General features: G+C 33.3%; 1 protein-coding gene across 1 annotated transcript in view; it reads right to left on the bottom strand.

The window, feature by feature from the left end:
• Window positions 1-18,014, bottom strand: part of LOC101898483 (uncharacterized) — a 362,514-nt gene that overhangs the window by 31,329 nt on the left and 313,171 nt on the right. Inside the window, exons 12-14 of the mRNA XM_059123548.1 lie at window positions 17,032-17,201; window positions 5,798-5,921; window positions 5,339-5,499 (exon numbers count right to left, since the gene is read on the bottom strand). Coding sequence (XP_058979531.1) covers window positions 5,339-5,499; window positions 5,798-5,921; window positions 17,032-17,201 — 455 coding nt within the window. The remainder of the gene's footprint in view (window positions 1-5,338; window positions 5,500-5,797; window positions 5,922-17,031; window positions 17,202-18,014) is intronic.

The raw sequence follows: 18,014 nt of genomic DNA, 5'->3' as shown, positions 1-18,014 counted from the left end.
AGTTCGGTGAATATAATATAACATTATTCATTTGTCTTCCTCGCACATATTTCTAGACTACGTGTAGGTTTATAACTGATGTTATACTCCATATATCATGGCAAACTCATGCCCTCTACTGACAATAGAGTTGCCAAATTGGATCATAGTTGGGTAAATTGGAGATATTTAAAACCTATTAATAAGTTTGAAAAAAAATATTAAGATATTACAAAAATAATTTCATGTTCAATTTTCTCTTATAAATTTCGAAACAATATATACTGGGGACTATTTAATTAAAATTTAAGAAGAAAACAGCTTTGGCAACTCCATACTTTATAGCTTTGTATGCACTTCTAAAATCTATGTAAATTTGTCACAATAGATAAATATGTAATTTGCTGTTAGAGAGAGTGTGTGTGTGTGTGCAAGTGAGCACAAACAGGGAAAACTTATCATGTGTTGATTTTTCCTGTAAGTCTACATGTCAGATTTACGGGATATTCTGAGGATGTCCTTAGATTCATCATTCACGGAACGCTACATGTGAGATGTGTCAATTTTGTAGACTAGACTTGACTGTTCTGAGATTTGCTAATGGTAACACACACATACACGCGCACATTGTTAATAAATCAGAATCAAACTAAGTAATTACTTTGCAGTTATTGAACTCCCCTTTGTGGTATATTTAATATTTAATTTAGCTGAATGGATGGAAACATGAGAAAATATTAAATAATGTACTCATTAGATTATGGGAATAAATCTAAAGTAAGGGGAGGGAATGATGACGATGGGAATAAATCTAAAGTTAAGGGAGGGAATATCAAAGGCAACTTTTTAGTTTTTAATTGAGTTCGTTATATTGGTACATATTTCGTTGGTAAAAATAAAATTCCACGGAAAAAATCTAGTTGGAGATATTCATGGCAATAGTTTAGAAATAAAAAAATCCGTTGAAAAACCTTTGAATTTTTCATAGCCATTTCGAAGAGTATGCTTAAAAATACTCAAATAAATAAAATAATAAAATAAATTTCGTGAAGATCGGGCCATAATTGCGACCTGTAGAGTGATTACAAATTAACATGGACAGAAGGACAGACGGACGAAAGGACATACATAGCTAGATCGACTCAACTCGGCGAGATAGGAAGATTCATATATACTTTCCTATTTTGGAAACCAATATTTCGAGGTGTTACACAATTTTTGGCCCAATCACACTTATAATACTGTCAACACATAGTGTTGTAGGGTATAATAATTCTAGTTCTAGGTTTACTTTTTAAAATAAATTTTAAAAGTTGGCATTCTATATACAGATATCTTGAAATATTTCGTATACCCCCAAGTACACAGTACATTAAGATTGTCATTCCTTTTGTAGCCCATGGAAATTGTACGTCAGGACCCAACAATCTGTGTACATTTCTTAAACGGTTTAAAAATGACTGCCTCTCGCTCTAACTTTCGAAGAGATCGACTTAGATTGGAACAATTAATATCATACAAATGCTACGTGTGATAAGGATATTTGTTATTTTGATGATGGTAGCCATATCATCCAATGGAATTGTTTCAAATTTAACATTTAAAATTATTAGCGAAGATTTAGCTGTCAGGCAGATAGTGGTCTATACAAATCTACGTTTTCGTATAACCCTCATAGAGGTACCTCCCGATATACAGTGGTTTGTCCTTCCTAATGACCACTTTTTCCTCTGGCAGAAAAGTTCCAATATAGGCGCTTGTTTTCCAATATTTTTAACCCAATATATTCACGGTTTGGTGTAGCCCCATATAAATGGAAATGCAGATATTCGGTGTTTGATAATTCTAGTCAGATTTCATTTTTTGAAACTCGGTATTTTAAATCGATTTTATCTCTCGAAAGACAAAGGTCAAAAAATTTATATTTTAAAAAACTTCTCAAGCGTCTATTGAATAAGATAAGATAATAAGATAAGACATCTCTAAAATACGTCACCTGTAGAAGACCTCTCGTAGACCTTATGTCAATAGAAAATCTGTCTAAGGTTTTCCTAATTTCAAAAGTCTTTTATGCAGAAGGCCTTTGAAAGAGGTTCGTCTTCAATAAAAAAATATACATTTCCAAGGATTTTCATCCATAAAATATTCCTCGAAGCACTTCTATCTTTAGATGATTTTACAAAACACTATAAAACAAAAAAGCTTTTAAAGGTATGCTATTTATAAGAAACTTTTCACATCTATCTGCAGGAATCCTTTAAAACCTCCTTAATCTTCACCTCAGGTCATTTATTTGTAGACAACGCTCATAGGCGTTATGTTTGCAGAAATCCTTTAAAAAGCCTTAATTTTATTACAGACTCCTCTTAGAATCACTTAAAGGGATTGTCATGTACAGAAACCCCAACAAAGGCTTTCGTCCACGAAAAAGAAGACTTATCAGTGGTCTATTTCTGAAGAAAACTATTTCTCTTCTCAATAGTTCACTATGAATATAAAACATCTCTAATATACTTTACCTATAGAAGTCTTCTTATAGTGTTATTTCAAGGGGTTTTTAAATATGAAATATCCCTCTAAGGACAGAATTACCTGTGATACAAATTTGTTTTAATTGCATCATATCTATGGGAAATCTGTTAAGAGAACCCTGCCTAGATTCTTCCTTCTTCTACTTGTTGGATACCTTTTAAGGGCCATGTATCTATTGACAACTCTCATAGGAGTTATATTTATTATATTATTTTTTATTACAGCCGTTCTTTCTTTAATATATAGATTGCACATATTGCGCTATATATCCAATATTTTGGCTATCAGCTCCACACAAATTCACCCTATAAAAATTTTTCGATGATCATACAAATTGGTAGGCTTCTGTCCTACGCGTTGATTGATCCATAGTTGCGACCTGTAGAGCATCTACAAAATCAGGCAAAAATTGTGTTTTCTGTATATTTCTTCCTTTAAATATTTCGCGATCATTTCCAAAAAAATAGGCTTCTAATCTGACCCTAAACTCCATGCAAAATTCCGTGAGGATTGGGCTATAATTGCGACCAAAATTTGGAGATGTTACATAATTTTTGGCCCAGTCAAACTCCAATACATAGTGTTGTAGGGTATAAGTAGTTTTTCAACGGTCTCCTGCCTGCAGAGGACTTATAAAAATTATCTCTGGTTGAGGTGTGCCTTAAACAAAATCTTCCTAAATATTTTCTATTTCTAAGAATGCTTCTAGTCTGCTACTCACATTTTTATACCCCACACCACAAGATGGTCAGGGTATTATGTCTTTGTGCATTTGTTTGTAACAGGCAGAAGGAAACGAGATAGACCCATAGTTCCTTTTGATGATCTGCATAGAATCACATTCTGAGTCGATTTATGCATGTCCGTCCGTCCGTCTGTCCATGTATTTTTGTAAACAAAGTACAGGTCGCATTTACTGACCGATCCAGATGAAATTTTGCAAAGGTCTTTTGTTTGGCCCAATGACGAACCCTATTGAAATTGGAAATAATCGGTCAAAATTTAGATATAGCTCCCATATATATCTTCGTCCGATTTGCCTTTTATTGTGCACCAAACGTGTAATATCAGCCCGAATTGTATGGAATTTTGCATATACACCCAAATTAGGCCTGAAAATATGTATGCCAAATTTGATCGAAATCGGTTCAGATATAGCTATAGCTCCCATATATATTGTTCATCCGATTTGTTATTTTTGTCCACCGCCGCCGTAATATGCACTATGCAACAACAATATTTGGGGAAATATATCAAATACAGCTCAGAAATACATTTGCTAAATTTTATCGAGATCGGTTCAGATTTGGATATAGCTCCCATATATAACTTCGTCCGATTTACCTTTTATTGTGCACCAAACGTCTAATACTTGTCCAAATGGGATGGAATTTGGCACTTACGACCGAATTGAGTCTAGAAGCTAGTATGTCATTGAAGATCGGTTCAGATATAGCTATAGCTTCCATATATATAATTCATCCGATTTGTTATATTTGTTACCCACAGCCGTAATATGCACTCCGTAACAACGATATTCTGGGAAATATATCAAATACAGCTCAGAAATATCTTTGCCAAATTTTATCGAGATCGGTTCAGATTTGGATATAGCTCCCATATATATATATCTTTATCCGATTTCAAATTAATTGTGCACCAAATGGGCAATACAATGCCGAATTTAAAAGATACAAATGCTTCGGCATATTTAGTCCTTTGAACTTTAAATTATAATTATAATCATAGCGTGTATGATTGAATTCTGCCATAAAAACTTTTAATTGTTATGTGAAGCTCTACTTAATTAGCAAAGTGGTGTAGGGTATCATAAAGTCGGCCCCGCCCGACTTGAAGATTTTCTTTACTGGTTTCAAATATTTATTTGTAATAAACTTATTTGTCCCATGTCACGAACGTTACACTGTCAGTACAACAGAACTGTGGAACTGATTCCTTATAACCGTTTTCTTATTTCAATTCCCCCTTGCTTTTTGATCACCCATCCTTATGTCAGGTGCGACGTTAGATACACGGCCCAGCAGTAAATATTTTGATATCATTTTACTTCATTGTTTCTGTTTCATTCCACTGGAAGTTGATTACACCAACAATAACAAATACTTCATTTTGGATAAATGCATATGTATATCTTGAAAATAAAACTTTTTGGTTTGCCTTGAAATGTTAAACTTTGGCAAAAAAAATTATACCACAAAAAATCAGGCATTATATGAATTACTCATATAAATATGGGATCTGTTCTCACCTAAATGTGAGAGTGTGTATGTATGTATTTTAATGTTGGTTTTCATGTTATTGCATTGGTAAAGAAAGAAAAAAAAAGCTGAAAAAAACTTTCATAGAAACTTTTTTAATTTCGGCAATTGATATTTTTCTACCAACCACATGTACAAAAACAACAGTAACAACAACACAATAATTTTTTTTCTCAACTCAATAAAAAGGATATTCCTCATAACGCCCACCGGCAAGCAGAAGGACGAACTAATGATGCGAAAGTTTTTTGCCATTGAAGATGAAGAGAAAACATTCCATGAAGAAATTCCTGGTCAAGGGCTAGCTTTAATTTTCTTAAGAAGCCTTAGACCACACACTCACAACCACATACATCTTAAACCACACATACCAATGTTTGTGCTAGAAATAATTATCAACAATTTCAAATAATTGTTGCTTTCGAAGTTTTTTTTGGAAGTTTATTTTATATTGGCAATGCTAGCAAATTCAATGAAAATACTTTAGGTTTAATGGTTGGATAGGTTTTCTTTTTTGTTTGGTGAATTTTTATTTAAAGCCAACTTACCTGCAATGTTATGTTTCGTGCCAAACGCAAATTGTTTAATTCCACCAACTCCAACATGAAACTTTGTGGTAGACCACCATCAAAACCCTCAATACAATCCACTTGTATAGAATCTGCTGATTGGTTGGTTATCGAACAGTTTTGTAATGGAAATGGACGACCTGATGTTTGCAACCGAGAAAAAGAGAGAGAAAAAAAAAAAACACACACACACAAATTAAAACATACAAAAATTTACTAAAGTTTTATGTTGTCAACGGTTTTAGTTTTGCTCTCAAATGACAGTTAAGTAAATTAAATGAATAGTTCGTCGTACGTCCTCTTGTTCTCATCCACACGTCAGGAGTTCATGTGAATGACAAACACACAGTTGCTGCTGATGATGATGATGCGTATGTTTGTCTATTGGTTTGATGGTTTGTTTGTTTTCGTATACGTATGTATGGAATCTGTACTTACCCGCTGCTACCACTTGAAAAACACATGGAGATTTTTGTACACCAATGGAATTTCGGGCCCAACATGATATTGTACCATAATCCAAATCCGTTGTGGGTGTATAGTTCAAACGTGACATGCCAGTCTAAAATGAAAAGTAAACAAATGGGACAGAGCAAAAAAAAAAAAAAAAAAACAAAAAGAAGAACCGATGAGTGTGTTATTCAATATTCAAGTGTATCAGAAAAACAGATAGGGTGAAGAGAGCAAAAATAATAGAAATATCTGACAATTTTTTGGAATTATAGAATTCGTGAATATTTCCAATTGAATTTCCAAGAAAAAAAATATCCCGAAGGGTATTAACCGCACATAGTACATAAAGGTAGAGTGGAAATATGCATTGAACTTATCATAGTTTCGTTAGATTTAACTTCATATTTGGTTAAATTTCTATTACAAGTTATGCAACAATTTCAAAATATTATTTTAGGCACTAAGGAAATGGTATCAACTCCTAATAAAAGATTTGCTAAATCAATTCACGTATAGCCATGATTATTTCCTTAAAAAGGCACATTTTTTGATTGAGTCCCAGGAAATGACGTTTAAAATATATTTGCAAGTGTCGGTATAGTCCCCATATGACTGTACCTCTAAATATGCGGTATGTTAATGAATTGTATCACACTTTGCACCGGAATTTCAAATTTGTTATTTGGAGTTCGTAATGGCTATTACCTCCTAAGACAGAAAATTTCCTATACAAATCCAATCCTTCGTATAGCCCCCATATAACGGTACCTCCCTATATGTGGTATTTTGATTATTTTAGGTACTTTTTTGACCAGTATCTCAAACTTGGTAGAGTTCGTAATAGAAGTTATTTTCTATAGCAGATAACTGGCTTTAAGGGCTTCCGTATTGCCCCCATATAACGATACTTTCGTATATTTGGTATTTTGATGATTACATATATCACCCTTTCTAACAGATAATTGGGTGTTTGGTCCACGTTTTCGTATAGCCCCATATGAAAAATTCGGAATTGTTACAGTTATTGTGTCATTTTTCAATTGAATTTCACTGGGAGTGTATTAAAAGTTTTTTGAGGCCGCTCCTTTTTTACCTGTTCTCAAATATTTTTAGATTAAAATCATGAATTTTACTTAAGATTAGTGTGTACATTATTTGTAAATAGTTAGTATTGAGGAAAACGTTTTCAATGATCATTGTTCTGCTTCGTTTTTATACCCCACACCACAAGGTGATCAGGGTATTACGTCTTTGTGCATTTGTTTGTTGCAGGCAAAAGGAAACGAGATAGAACCATGGTTTCTTTTGATGATCTGCATAGAATGACATTCTAATTCGATTTTTGTATGTCCGTCCGTCTGTCCATGTATTTTTGTAAAGAAAGTACAGGTTGCATTTATTGCCCAAACCAGAAGAAAATTTGCACAAATAATTTGTATGACCCAAGGACGAACCCTATTGGAGATATTCGGTTCAAATTTAGATATAACTTCCATATTTATCTTAGTCCGATTGTGTACAAAATGTGTAATATCAGCCCAAATAGTATGGAGTTTTGCACATACGACCAAATAAGGCCTGAAAATTAGTATGCCATATTAGATCGATATCTTTTCCGATATAGCTATGCGTTTGCAACAAAGTCAAACGCCATAATTTTTACATTTTTTTTAAATTTTATTGAATGAAAGCATAAAACTCGGAAACAGCATCAAATTTTAGAATAAGTTTAGATTTGTTCGAATTGGTCACCTTTGTCACGGATTATGGCCTTCAAACGGCAAATGAAACCGTCACACGCTGCCCGAATGTTGCTCTGCGGTATTTTGGTCCATTCCCAGCGAAGCGCTCGCTTGAGGTGATCAATACTTTGCAATTTTTTAGTGCCAACGTTGCTTTCAAAAATACTCCAGATACAATAGTCCAACGGATCGGTATCCGGAGATTTTGGTGGCTATTGTGCGCTGGAAATGCTGCGGAGAATCTCATTTTGTAACTATTCTTTTGTGGCGCTTGCTGAGTGCGTTGGTGCTGAGTCCTGTTGGAATGTCCAAGATCTGCGGCCAAAATGTTTGCGTGCCCAAGGCTTTAATACAACCACCAGAATATATTCGGCATTTATTCTAATGCCACTATCGATTAATACGAGCGGAGAGCGATCATCGGCTGTTAAGGCGGCCCACACCAACATCATGGCTGGCGCTTGAGTTATGGTGGCCAACCGAAGGTGCACATCTTCAGCTGACCTCTTTGACAAGTAAACACGATTATTTTGTTTGTTTATAAACTGCTAGAAAACGAATGTTTTCTCATCGGAGAAAACCAAATTCGGCAGTTTACCACTTTCGGCCAAGCGAAGCAACTCTTTAGCTCTTTTGAGTCTATTTTCTTTCCGTTGCGGTGCACTTTTTGCAATTTCAATGGCTTTACCCCGAGCTCATTTTTCAATATTTGCAGAATGGAATATTGCGATATGTTTTGCTCACGAACCATTTTTCGGCCAATGCGACGCAGGTTTCGATCAAGTCACTGTGATTAGGAATGACAGCAGTCTGAAGTTTGTTGCAGTTTTTTCGTCTCACCCTGTATATCATTATGTTTTTTAAGTGTTATTTTTGTGTTTAATATGAGTTAACGTTTCACATAACATTTCGGGGAAAATATCAAATGTTATATGATTCTATATACAAATGAATCCCAATATTAATCCATATTTTGCAACATTTTAAAAATATGTTTGTAAATAGCTTTTGATTACTTCAAGAATCATTGGTTTAAGAAATTACTTACTTATTTTTGATATTAAAGTATGGTTTCTAATAACCTTCTTTAAAATGTAAAGGCACGACAGAAATTCTACATATTTTCTATAAATAATATGTTTGTTTTGTCTTGTAACCAATTATAGCTAATTATATACATTCAAAAATGCTAATTTAAATTAACGAAAAAATATCACGAAAATGATCTAGCCAATTTAAATATATCATCTGTTAATATTTGTTATGTTTCGGAAAATTGTATACTTTGTAAATTGACCTATTTAACTAAACCGCAATTTTTTCTAATTTATTCCCAATTTGACTATTTGTTGTCAATAAACTTAGGGAAACACACATACATACACACACACACATTTTTCCGTTATTTATTTTCATAAAAGGTATTGGTTAACAGCAATATATACATTGCTACGCATATCTTTTTGTTTGTTTTATATTAATCCACTCTCCAATTGCACTTTGGGGAAATTTCCATGCGAATATTATACATAGATAGGTAGGGTCATTGCTGTGGCTGCCGTTGTTGTTGTATTTCAACAAATTCTAATATGCGTTTTTTCCAGTTCCCCCAGTCGAAAATAATCTATGGATATCGATGAAATAACATAGATATGTGTCATTATGTCTGTAGCTAGCTGTGAGTATATGTGTGTGTTTTGTATATTTTACGATAATTTCCATTTGGGTATTGTTGGACCATTCACAAAAAAATCGCAGGGGAAATAATGATGGTTTTGCATTTGCTCTCAATGTTATTTTTTATGCTACCAGTTTTGGTTACGTTGGTTGCCTTCGTTAGTTGCCATTAAACTAAATGCCCCGAAACAATTTAGTGGTGTAGGAATTGGAAAGTTTTTTTTTTTGATATTTTTCAGGATATTAATCCTTATTTGCCTATGGAATATTTGTTCTTGGAAAAAATGTTGTTGCTACTGTTACGGTTTTTGTTTCGTTTTCAATGTGTTGTTATTGTTGTGGTTTACCACCACACAACAGGAAGAAATCGATGAATATATATTAGACAAATATTTGTGAAAATAAATATCACAAATCCACAAAATATCAACCTAATTCTCTCTGTGATAAAATTGGGTGGAAAGGTTTTTTAATACGAAAAAAAGAAATAGATTAGGCATTGTAATCACAAAAAAAAAAAAATGTGAAGGAATGGGGGGAATTTAAAATTCTTACGAAAACAGAATATTGTGTAGAGACCAGAGGGCTGCAACGAGTATGCAAAAATTCAAGCATACTCGGTTTCTTACATGATTTTTGTTGATGCAGTCGTTTAGTTTGATCTGAATGAAATGACCGTTTTCGCTTCTGATCGAATCGAACGCTCAGTTTGAATCACTTCACTCATAATCAAACATGAGCGTTCGAGACGGTTTGATGTGTTCAGCAACATGAGTTGATCGAACAAATGAATGTAAATGAGCAATCACAACCGTGATTGTCTTCTTTGAATCGAGTTCGCTCAGCGTCATTGTTTATTCAACCATTTAATCAAGTTAGGACAGTTTATTTTGACTTTTTTAATATTTGAAATGGAAGAATATTGTGATAGTGCGACCGAAATTGTTGCAAGTAGAAACTAGACAGGTGTAGGTAAACGAAAAGGTCGAAGTTTGTGAAAAATCTTGACCAATATTGTAAAATAAAAAAATATTTAAACATTTTTAGTTTTCTAAATACTAATGATGTGTTTCTTTATTAAAAAATTTAATTTTGTTTTTTTTTTTCAAATAAGTTACTGAAGTCTAGCATACCAAAAACCCAAATAAAATGAAAAATTGTATGCTTATTAAATATAATTTGTAGCAATTTCTTTAATGGGGACATCTTTTAGTTATGAAATCCTTAGTAAAATTACAATCATGATTTCGCTCAAATTCGAACATTTGTGTTTTAATCAAATCAAATCACTCACTTAACTATGATAAATAAAACCGATCAGACTCATCATAGATGATCGACCCGTTATGAACAATTCAACGTAAGTTCGTAAACAAATAACTCATGTGAGCTGTTTGATTGCGATCACAAAACTTCGATCAATACATGTTTGATCACAACTTTTTCGTTTGGCTTGAGTAACTCGAATGAACATGTTGCATCTGACCGACTGATTGAGTTTGATTGTATTTCCACTGTGTGTGATCAAGCCTACTCAATGATACTCATTGCAGCCCTCTGGTAGAGACCTACGCTGCTATTTTTTCGACTCAAACTTAGAAAGACAAATTAGAAAGCGCGTTGAACTTTTTAACCTAACTTAAATTATGGTAACATCGATTGTTTACAAAATACCTAAAGTTAGCATATAGCGTTACAAAGCCGTTGTAGCAATTCCAAAAATATTTACTATATAGTTTTCTACCGGCTATAAACCTAAAAGACTAACTTATAAGGAATTCTGCCGGAAGGTGTGGTCAGGACCTTTATAAACCAAATTGGTAAATAATATTATGTGGGATACATTTCATAATCCCTAGAACCTCCGAACAGAAGGTACATAATGTGAGGCTGTGTCAAATAGTAATTCCACATATTCAGTAATTTGACGTTTATAGCTCTTAAAAAACGCCTTAAAAATCATTGTTTATAGCTCTGATGGATCTTTAAAAAAATCTCGCCTTTTGATCGTAAGAGAATTGCTTTTACCTTCCTTCATACATTGTTTCCGTAATTATATTAAAAAAAAAACTCGGAATATATTTCCTTTCATACAAATACAGGGTGAGATGAAAAACCTGCAACTAACATCAGTCCGCTGTCATTTCTAAGCCACTCGTCTGACAGCTGTTAAAATTATTCCAGTGACAGCTCATTAAATTGTTTACACGCGTACAAAAGCATTTCGGTGAGAATTTTCCAGAAACAAATTATTCGTGATGGAATTCAAGGGTGATTTCTTTATATTGTGCTGGAAAACCACTAGTGGTTTTCCAGCATTTAAATGTGAATACATTTTTTGTGTCTCGTACCATCGCTCGTTACCATGATACTGGTACCGTAGCCAGACGTCAAGGAAGTGGGCGGAAGAAAACAGCAACATCAGCAGAAATGGTTTGAAAAGTAAAGAAGCGACTTGATCGAAACCCGCGTCGCAGTGGCCGAAAAATAGCTCGTGATCTAAACATATCGCAATATTCCATTCGGCAAATATTGACAAATTAGCTCGCGGTTGAGACATTGAAATTCCAAAAAGTGAAAATAGACTCAAAAGAGCTAAAGAGTAGCTTCGCTTGGTCGAAGGTGGTGAACTGCCGAATTTGGTTTCTCCGAGAAAACATTCTGATCGTGTTTACATACCAAAGAGGTCAGCTGAAAAAGTGCACATTTGGTTGGCTACCAGAACTCAAGCGCCGGCCGTGGTGATGGTGTAGGCAGACATAACAGCCGATGGTCACTCTTCGCTCGTATCAATCGACAGAATAAATTCCGAATATTATCGCGAAAATAGTCTGCAGGTTGTATTAAAGCCTTGGGCACGCAAACATTTTGGCCGTAGACCTTGCACTTTCCAACAGTACACAGCAACATCGCACTCAGAACGCGCCACGGAGGACAAAAATAACAAATCGGATGAACAATATATATGGGAGCGATAGCTATATCCGAACCGATTTCGATCAAATTTGTCATACTTATTTTTAGGTCCAATCTGATCGTGCGTGCAAAATTTTATACTATTCGGACTGATATTACACGTTTGGTGCATAATAAAAGGCAAATCGGACGAAGATATATATGGGAGCTATATCTAAATTTCGACCGATTATCTCCAATTTTAATAGGGTTCGTCCTTGGCCCAAACAAATGATTTGTGCAAAATTTCATCTGAATAGGGCAATAAATGCGAACTGTACTTTGTTTACAAAAATACATGGACAGACGGACGGATGGAGATGCATAAATCGACTCAGAATGTGATTTTATGCAGATCATCAAAAGCAACTATGGGTCTATCTCGTTTCCTTTTGCCTTTTACAAACAAATGCACAAAGTCATAATACCCTGACCACCTTGTGGTGTAGGGTATAAAAAGCTCGGAATATTTTTCCTTTCATACAAATGATATTTTTGGAAACTTCCTTAGATTGCTAATTACCAAAACATATTGAAAGAAAAATATAATATCCGCCAGATATAAATAGAGAAAAGGCGAGACTAAAGACAAAACAAAATAAGTTCATGTTAACTTCATTTGAATATTTGTCAATAATAAACGAAAATTATATTTGGAAACTGAGTTGTCACAGCACGTTAATTAATGTACAAATTATGAATAAATTATAAAATTCTGTTCAAAAAGATTTCCGGCTTTTAATGAACGAAACAAAAAACACGAAGTATGTTTTCAATAGATGAAGGAAACACAAAAGAGACAAAATAGGGAATTTGACAAAAGTCTGCTTTGTTATTTAGGAGAAGAAAAGAGGGTGGCAACGAACAGATTATATAATGAAATTAGTATATTGCTAATTAAATTTTCCAATTACTGGGAAGTCGAAAGACCCAGCTGACTTGAAGGTTAAAATATACAACCAACACATATACAGACTCATAGCAAAACACGAAAAAGGAATTAACAAATATAAAAGACAGCAGAGAAATGAAAATCTAGAATTAAAAAAAAAAACGAATGAAATTCAAATAACCATTAATTCTGTGAATTTCAACAACGAAAGGAGTTTTGAGAATTGCTCTTCTTGGCACAACACAACACAGCATTTCCGTTTCCGATTCCTTTTTGGATAAGTTTTGTCTTTCTTTTTCATTTTTTTTTTTCGGTTATTCAAAACCACGCATAAAACACAAGTCCATGGCAAGAAATGAATTCATTTCCCAGCAAGAGCGGGACAGAGTGACGGAAAGTGGGCGAGAGAAAAAACAAGGAAATCCCTTTAAAAAATTCAAACAAACACGCGATTTATTCATTAACTACAAAATGAAACAAACCCGGTCAAATATTAAGTTTTGTTACATTTTTAGATTCTGTTGAATGTCCAACTGAATGACTTTATACCACCACAAACACTGTTGCTGCATACCAGGAGGAATGGGAGTTTAAAACATAGTAGAGAAAAATTAAATTTGCTAACAGGGTGACCGATGAAATATTAAGAAAAATTCTAATTATGACAAAATGTTTCTTAAATGGTTTGTCCTATGGGAGACATTTCCTTTTTCTCAAACAAAAACTCAAAACAAATCGGATTACTAACCCATTGTTTTAATGAGACCATATTATAAAATAAATAAGTATTGAAGTAATGGGTAAGTAATCCGATTTGTAACCATTTATTTCGCGGGGTCTATATTATTTAGAGAAAATTTCCCACTCTATTCCACTGGGATTTGTTACATTAGCAATAAACATTATATACTTACAAGAACTTTCCAAAACAATAAGTATGTTTCTTTTTTAAATTTTGAAAAAGGAAACTCAAATACCTCAGTAGCTTGTTAGCTGTATGGACCAAATGAGTAAAAGGTTATGTTAATAAAGTAAACTAGTAGGATGAAAATAATTGAAACTTGATAGAAAATGTTCATAACAAAGGAAGTTATTTTCCTCGTTTCTAAGTCACTGCCGACTATCCTCGGCATAAAATGGGTGTATCCGACAACAAAACTGAAGAGAGTGAGTTCGAGACTCGTCGTCGGGTGTCATGTAGGAAACTCACTATTTCCTAATGGGATTATTTGCGGCAAATGCACTGCCCTTTCTGCTGACGATTTTTTTAAATTCGTCAGCCCAGTCCTGACGAATTTAAAAAAATCGTCAGGTTTCTAACATCTGCTTTTAATTTTGACGGCTTAAAGCTATCTATGTTAGTACTACCAGTAGATTACAAAACTGATTTTTTCTATGATTTTAAATATTATTTCAACTAATATTTCCATATCTATATAATTTATGACATTATTGACTTTTTTATGGTTTATAGGCATCAAAGTTTTGCCATAAAAATGATTAATACCAAAGAAGTAGTTGAACATATCAATCAAGTGGTTCCGGAATGCCAAATTTTGGGTGAAATAGTAAATCCTATTTAAAACTATTTTGATAACGCGTTTTTAAAAATTCATTAAAGCTTTCGTTAAAATATTTTAAAACAATTTTCAAGCTACAAAAATTTCATTTCTTTAAATTCAATTTCCCAACATAAAAAGTAGAAAATATATGCTGTTGGATTATGAAGAACAAAATGTATCTTTCATGACTTTATGTTGACTGCTTCCAAAGAAGTAGGGAAAGTGTTATTCACTCTAAACTAATTAAATTTTATTTGGCTTATTATATTTATGTTTTGAGTTGTATACGTATATTTCTGTTCACCCTTTAAATTTGATTTTCTTTTGCTAGTTGCTGTGTGTATTTTTTTCGTTTTTAACCATGAGGAAATGAAAGCAAATGAATTAACATAAAATTGTAGCGACAACTTGCCACACACACATATACACATCGTTTTGTTGAATTTTAATCCTTGTGAATTATGGAGTCAAACAAGAGCAAAAAACAACATCGCATATAACCACATAATATTTATTTTGTATTTGTTAAATATGTAGTTGCAAATCTGGGACGTTATAAAAATATGAAATCTCATTTCCAGGGAACGAGGTATTTCCTTACAACAGAAATACATTTGTTAATTAATTTGCTAAGGTAACATGTTAATAGTGAAATTTCGAAAATTGTATTTTCTCTAAAGAATTCAGATAGAGATAGGAAAATAATTAAAATTAAAAAATTAAAATTAAATAAATCCCATTTTTATTGGAATGTGAAAAACATTGATTTGGTTTAAATAATTAAACTGTTCGAAAAAATTATTATTATTTCTTTCTTTCTCAATTAAGCAGATTAAAAAATTGAAGACAAGCGTAACGGAGTGTTGAAAGTTTACATCGCAAAATAACCTTAACTGAGGAGCCAAGTTTTCCTCTCTTTCATATTTTTCGAAATTTTCGGATCAATATTCCTGGGCATCTAACTATTCCATGAGTAGGTTGAATAGAATGAATAGAATCCCTACACTTTAAATAGTGATAACAATACGAGAATTGTGTGGATTTAAAATGGTTAACCTTTTTTATACCCTCCACCATACATGATATGCAGGGTATATTAAGTTGGTCGTTCCGTTTGTAACTCATCGAAATTATAATTTTAGACCCAACAAAGTATATTTATTCTTGATCAGACGATCTAAGACGATTTAGCCCTGTCCGTCCGTCTGTTGTAATCACGCTACAGTCAAAACGAATTAAGATAGGAATCTAGAATTTGGCACAGATCTGTCTTTTGTCTGCAGGCAGGTCAAGTTCGAAGAAGGGCTATATCAGTCCAAGATATCATATCGCCCCCATATAACGGTACCCCCCGATATTCGGCATTTTGATGATTTTAGCCACATTTTTCAATGGAATTGTCTGGAATTCCATACAAGGAGTTCCTTGTGAGTTACTTTATCCCCTGGAAGAGAATTATCTGTATAGGTCCACAATATCGCATATCCCCCATATATCGACAGCTTCTGATATTCGGTATTTTTATGATTTTAACAGAATTTTTAATGGATTTTATTTTTTCGAAAATTTCCTAATTCGTTCCAAAGTTTGCCCCGACCGAACTTACTGCTTTTTTACTTTTTTTTGGCAACTTTAAGACAATATTTTCTTAATATATAACGAGACAAGATATTTATCTTCTTTAATGGATTATATTGAAAATTTTTATGAAGAATAATTTTGTCTTTGAAGTCATGTTTCTTTACCTTTTTTTGTAGGTCAATTTTGAGTAAACCAATTTGAAGTAGAAACTTAACCTTAAATTTTTTCCAACTTAATACGAAAATTTCAAAAAAAAAAAATGTAGAGGAGGAAATTTTGATCGGCGTTATAAACCAATTTTTACCAAGAATAAAATATGTAGTTTTTTTTTTGGAAATTGAAAGCCAATAGAATAATTACTTTTTTATCGACTTTTAGTAGTCAGAAAATAACAACTTATTTTGTGCGACAGGCCAATGGGCTGCTAACCAGATTTGTAGTCTATATTCAGTTTGGTCAGGTTATTTAGCAATGTAAACTTTCAACACATCGTTTTACATATCTTCTCTTTTTAGCTCTACTTTCATAATCTACTGAGTTTTTTTTCTATAATTCTCTCTTTTTTTCATATCCTCTCCATTAAGTTGCAAATCTAAAAAATCTCCAAAATTACTTGACAAGCAATTTCCCATTAAACATCTACAAAAATGTCTCGCTTCTTGCGGCGTTCCTTCCCGTCTATACATGTGCCCATTACAGTACCTTAATTGACTGAAAGATCACTCTGGAATCCACACATGAATATAGTAAATAAAATTGGAAAATTTGGGGCCCCATTTGTGGGGCATTGAATAATATGCTAGTACTTACTTCACTTGAATGCAATCGTGCTGGTAATTCGGTTTGTTCGCCGGATGAGTTAAATGTCCAATGAAATGAATCCGCAGGCGGTGATGCATCCACTTCACATTTTAACGCCAACGTCTCATGCTTCAGGGCACCCAACAGTTCATCGTGATCTGTGGCACAAATGGGTGCATCTGTAAGAGACGAGGACAACAAGAGAAAAAATATAATAAAAAATGAAAATACCACCATTATCAGTTGAATGAAAATCAGTACAGAGTCGGGAAAAAATTCTATTCTGCCAAAATAAGAAGTTATAGAGCACTGAAAACAGTTGCTGTTTTGTGGGAAAATAGACAAGAAAAATAAAAAAAAATAATATATACAAACAGTATAAAACCAACTTACATTAAGTTTAAAAATGCCCCCAAAAAGAAGTGAAAAAACCAAGACAACAAAAGTAATAACAAAATGAAATGTCATTTTATATAGAGTTATGTGCATTACTTGGGCACTTTGTGGGTGTGTGCGCGTGGGAACTTTTCATTTAATGTAAAAAACAGCAGATTTCTTGTCTCTGATATGAATATATATTTACGTTGTGATTTTTTTATTCTTTGCACTTTTTCAATGTCGCCTTTCTTTCCATACTGCCATTGTTGTTTTTCCCCCCTTTCACAATTTTTATCATTTATAATTTAGACTTAACCACTGCTGGAGTTCTCTTGGAACTCTTGGTTTGCCACTTTTTTCTTCTCATCTAATTTGTGTGTGTGTGTTTTTAGTTCCCAAGTTGTATTCAAAGTTTTAATTTTCAAGTGTAATTAGCCAGAAAGATGATGCAGATTAAAGAAATGCGGGAAGGGTTGGGGGTCTTTGGTTTGTGCAAACACTCAAAAGGCAATTAAAGTACAAATCTGGTCGTTATTTAGGATTTTTAGCATTTGTTTCTTTTTTGTCTGTTGCAGGTTGATGAGTGCAAATTATATATGATTTAAGATATGTAG

This window comes from Musca domestica, unplaced genomic scaffold, assembly GCF_030504385.1.
Source record: "Musca domestica strain aabys unplaced genomic scaffold, Musca_domestica.polishedcontigs.V.1.1 1, whole genome shotgun sequence".
Classification (NCBI taxonomy): Eukaryota; Metazoa; Arthropoda; class Insecta; order Diptera; family Muscidae; genus Musca; species Musca domestica.
The sequence above is the reverse complement of the archived record's forward strand: the minus strand, read 5'-3'. Positions and strand labels throughout refer to the sequence as shown.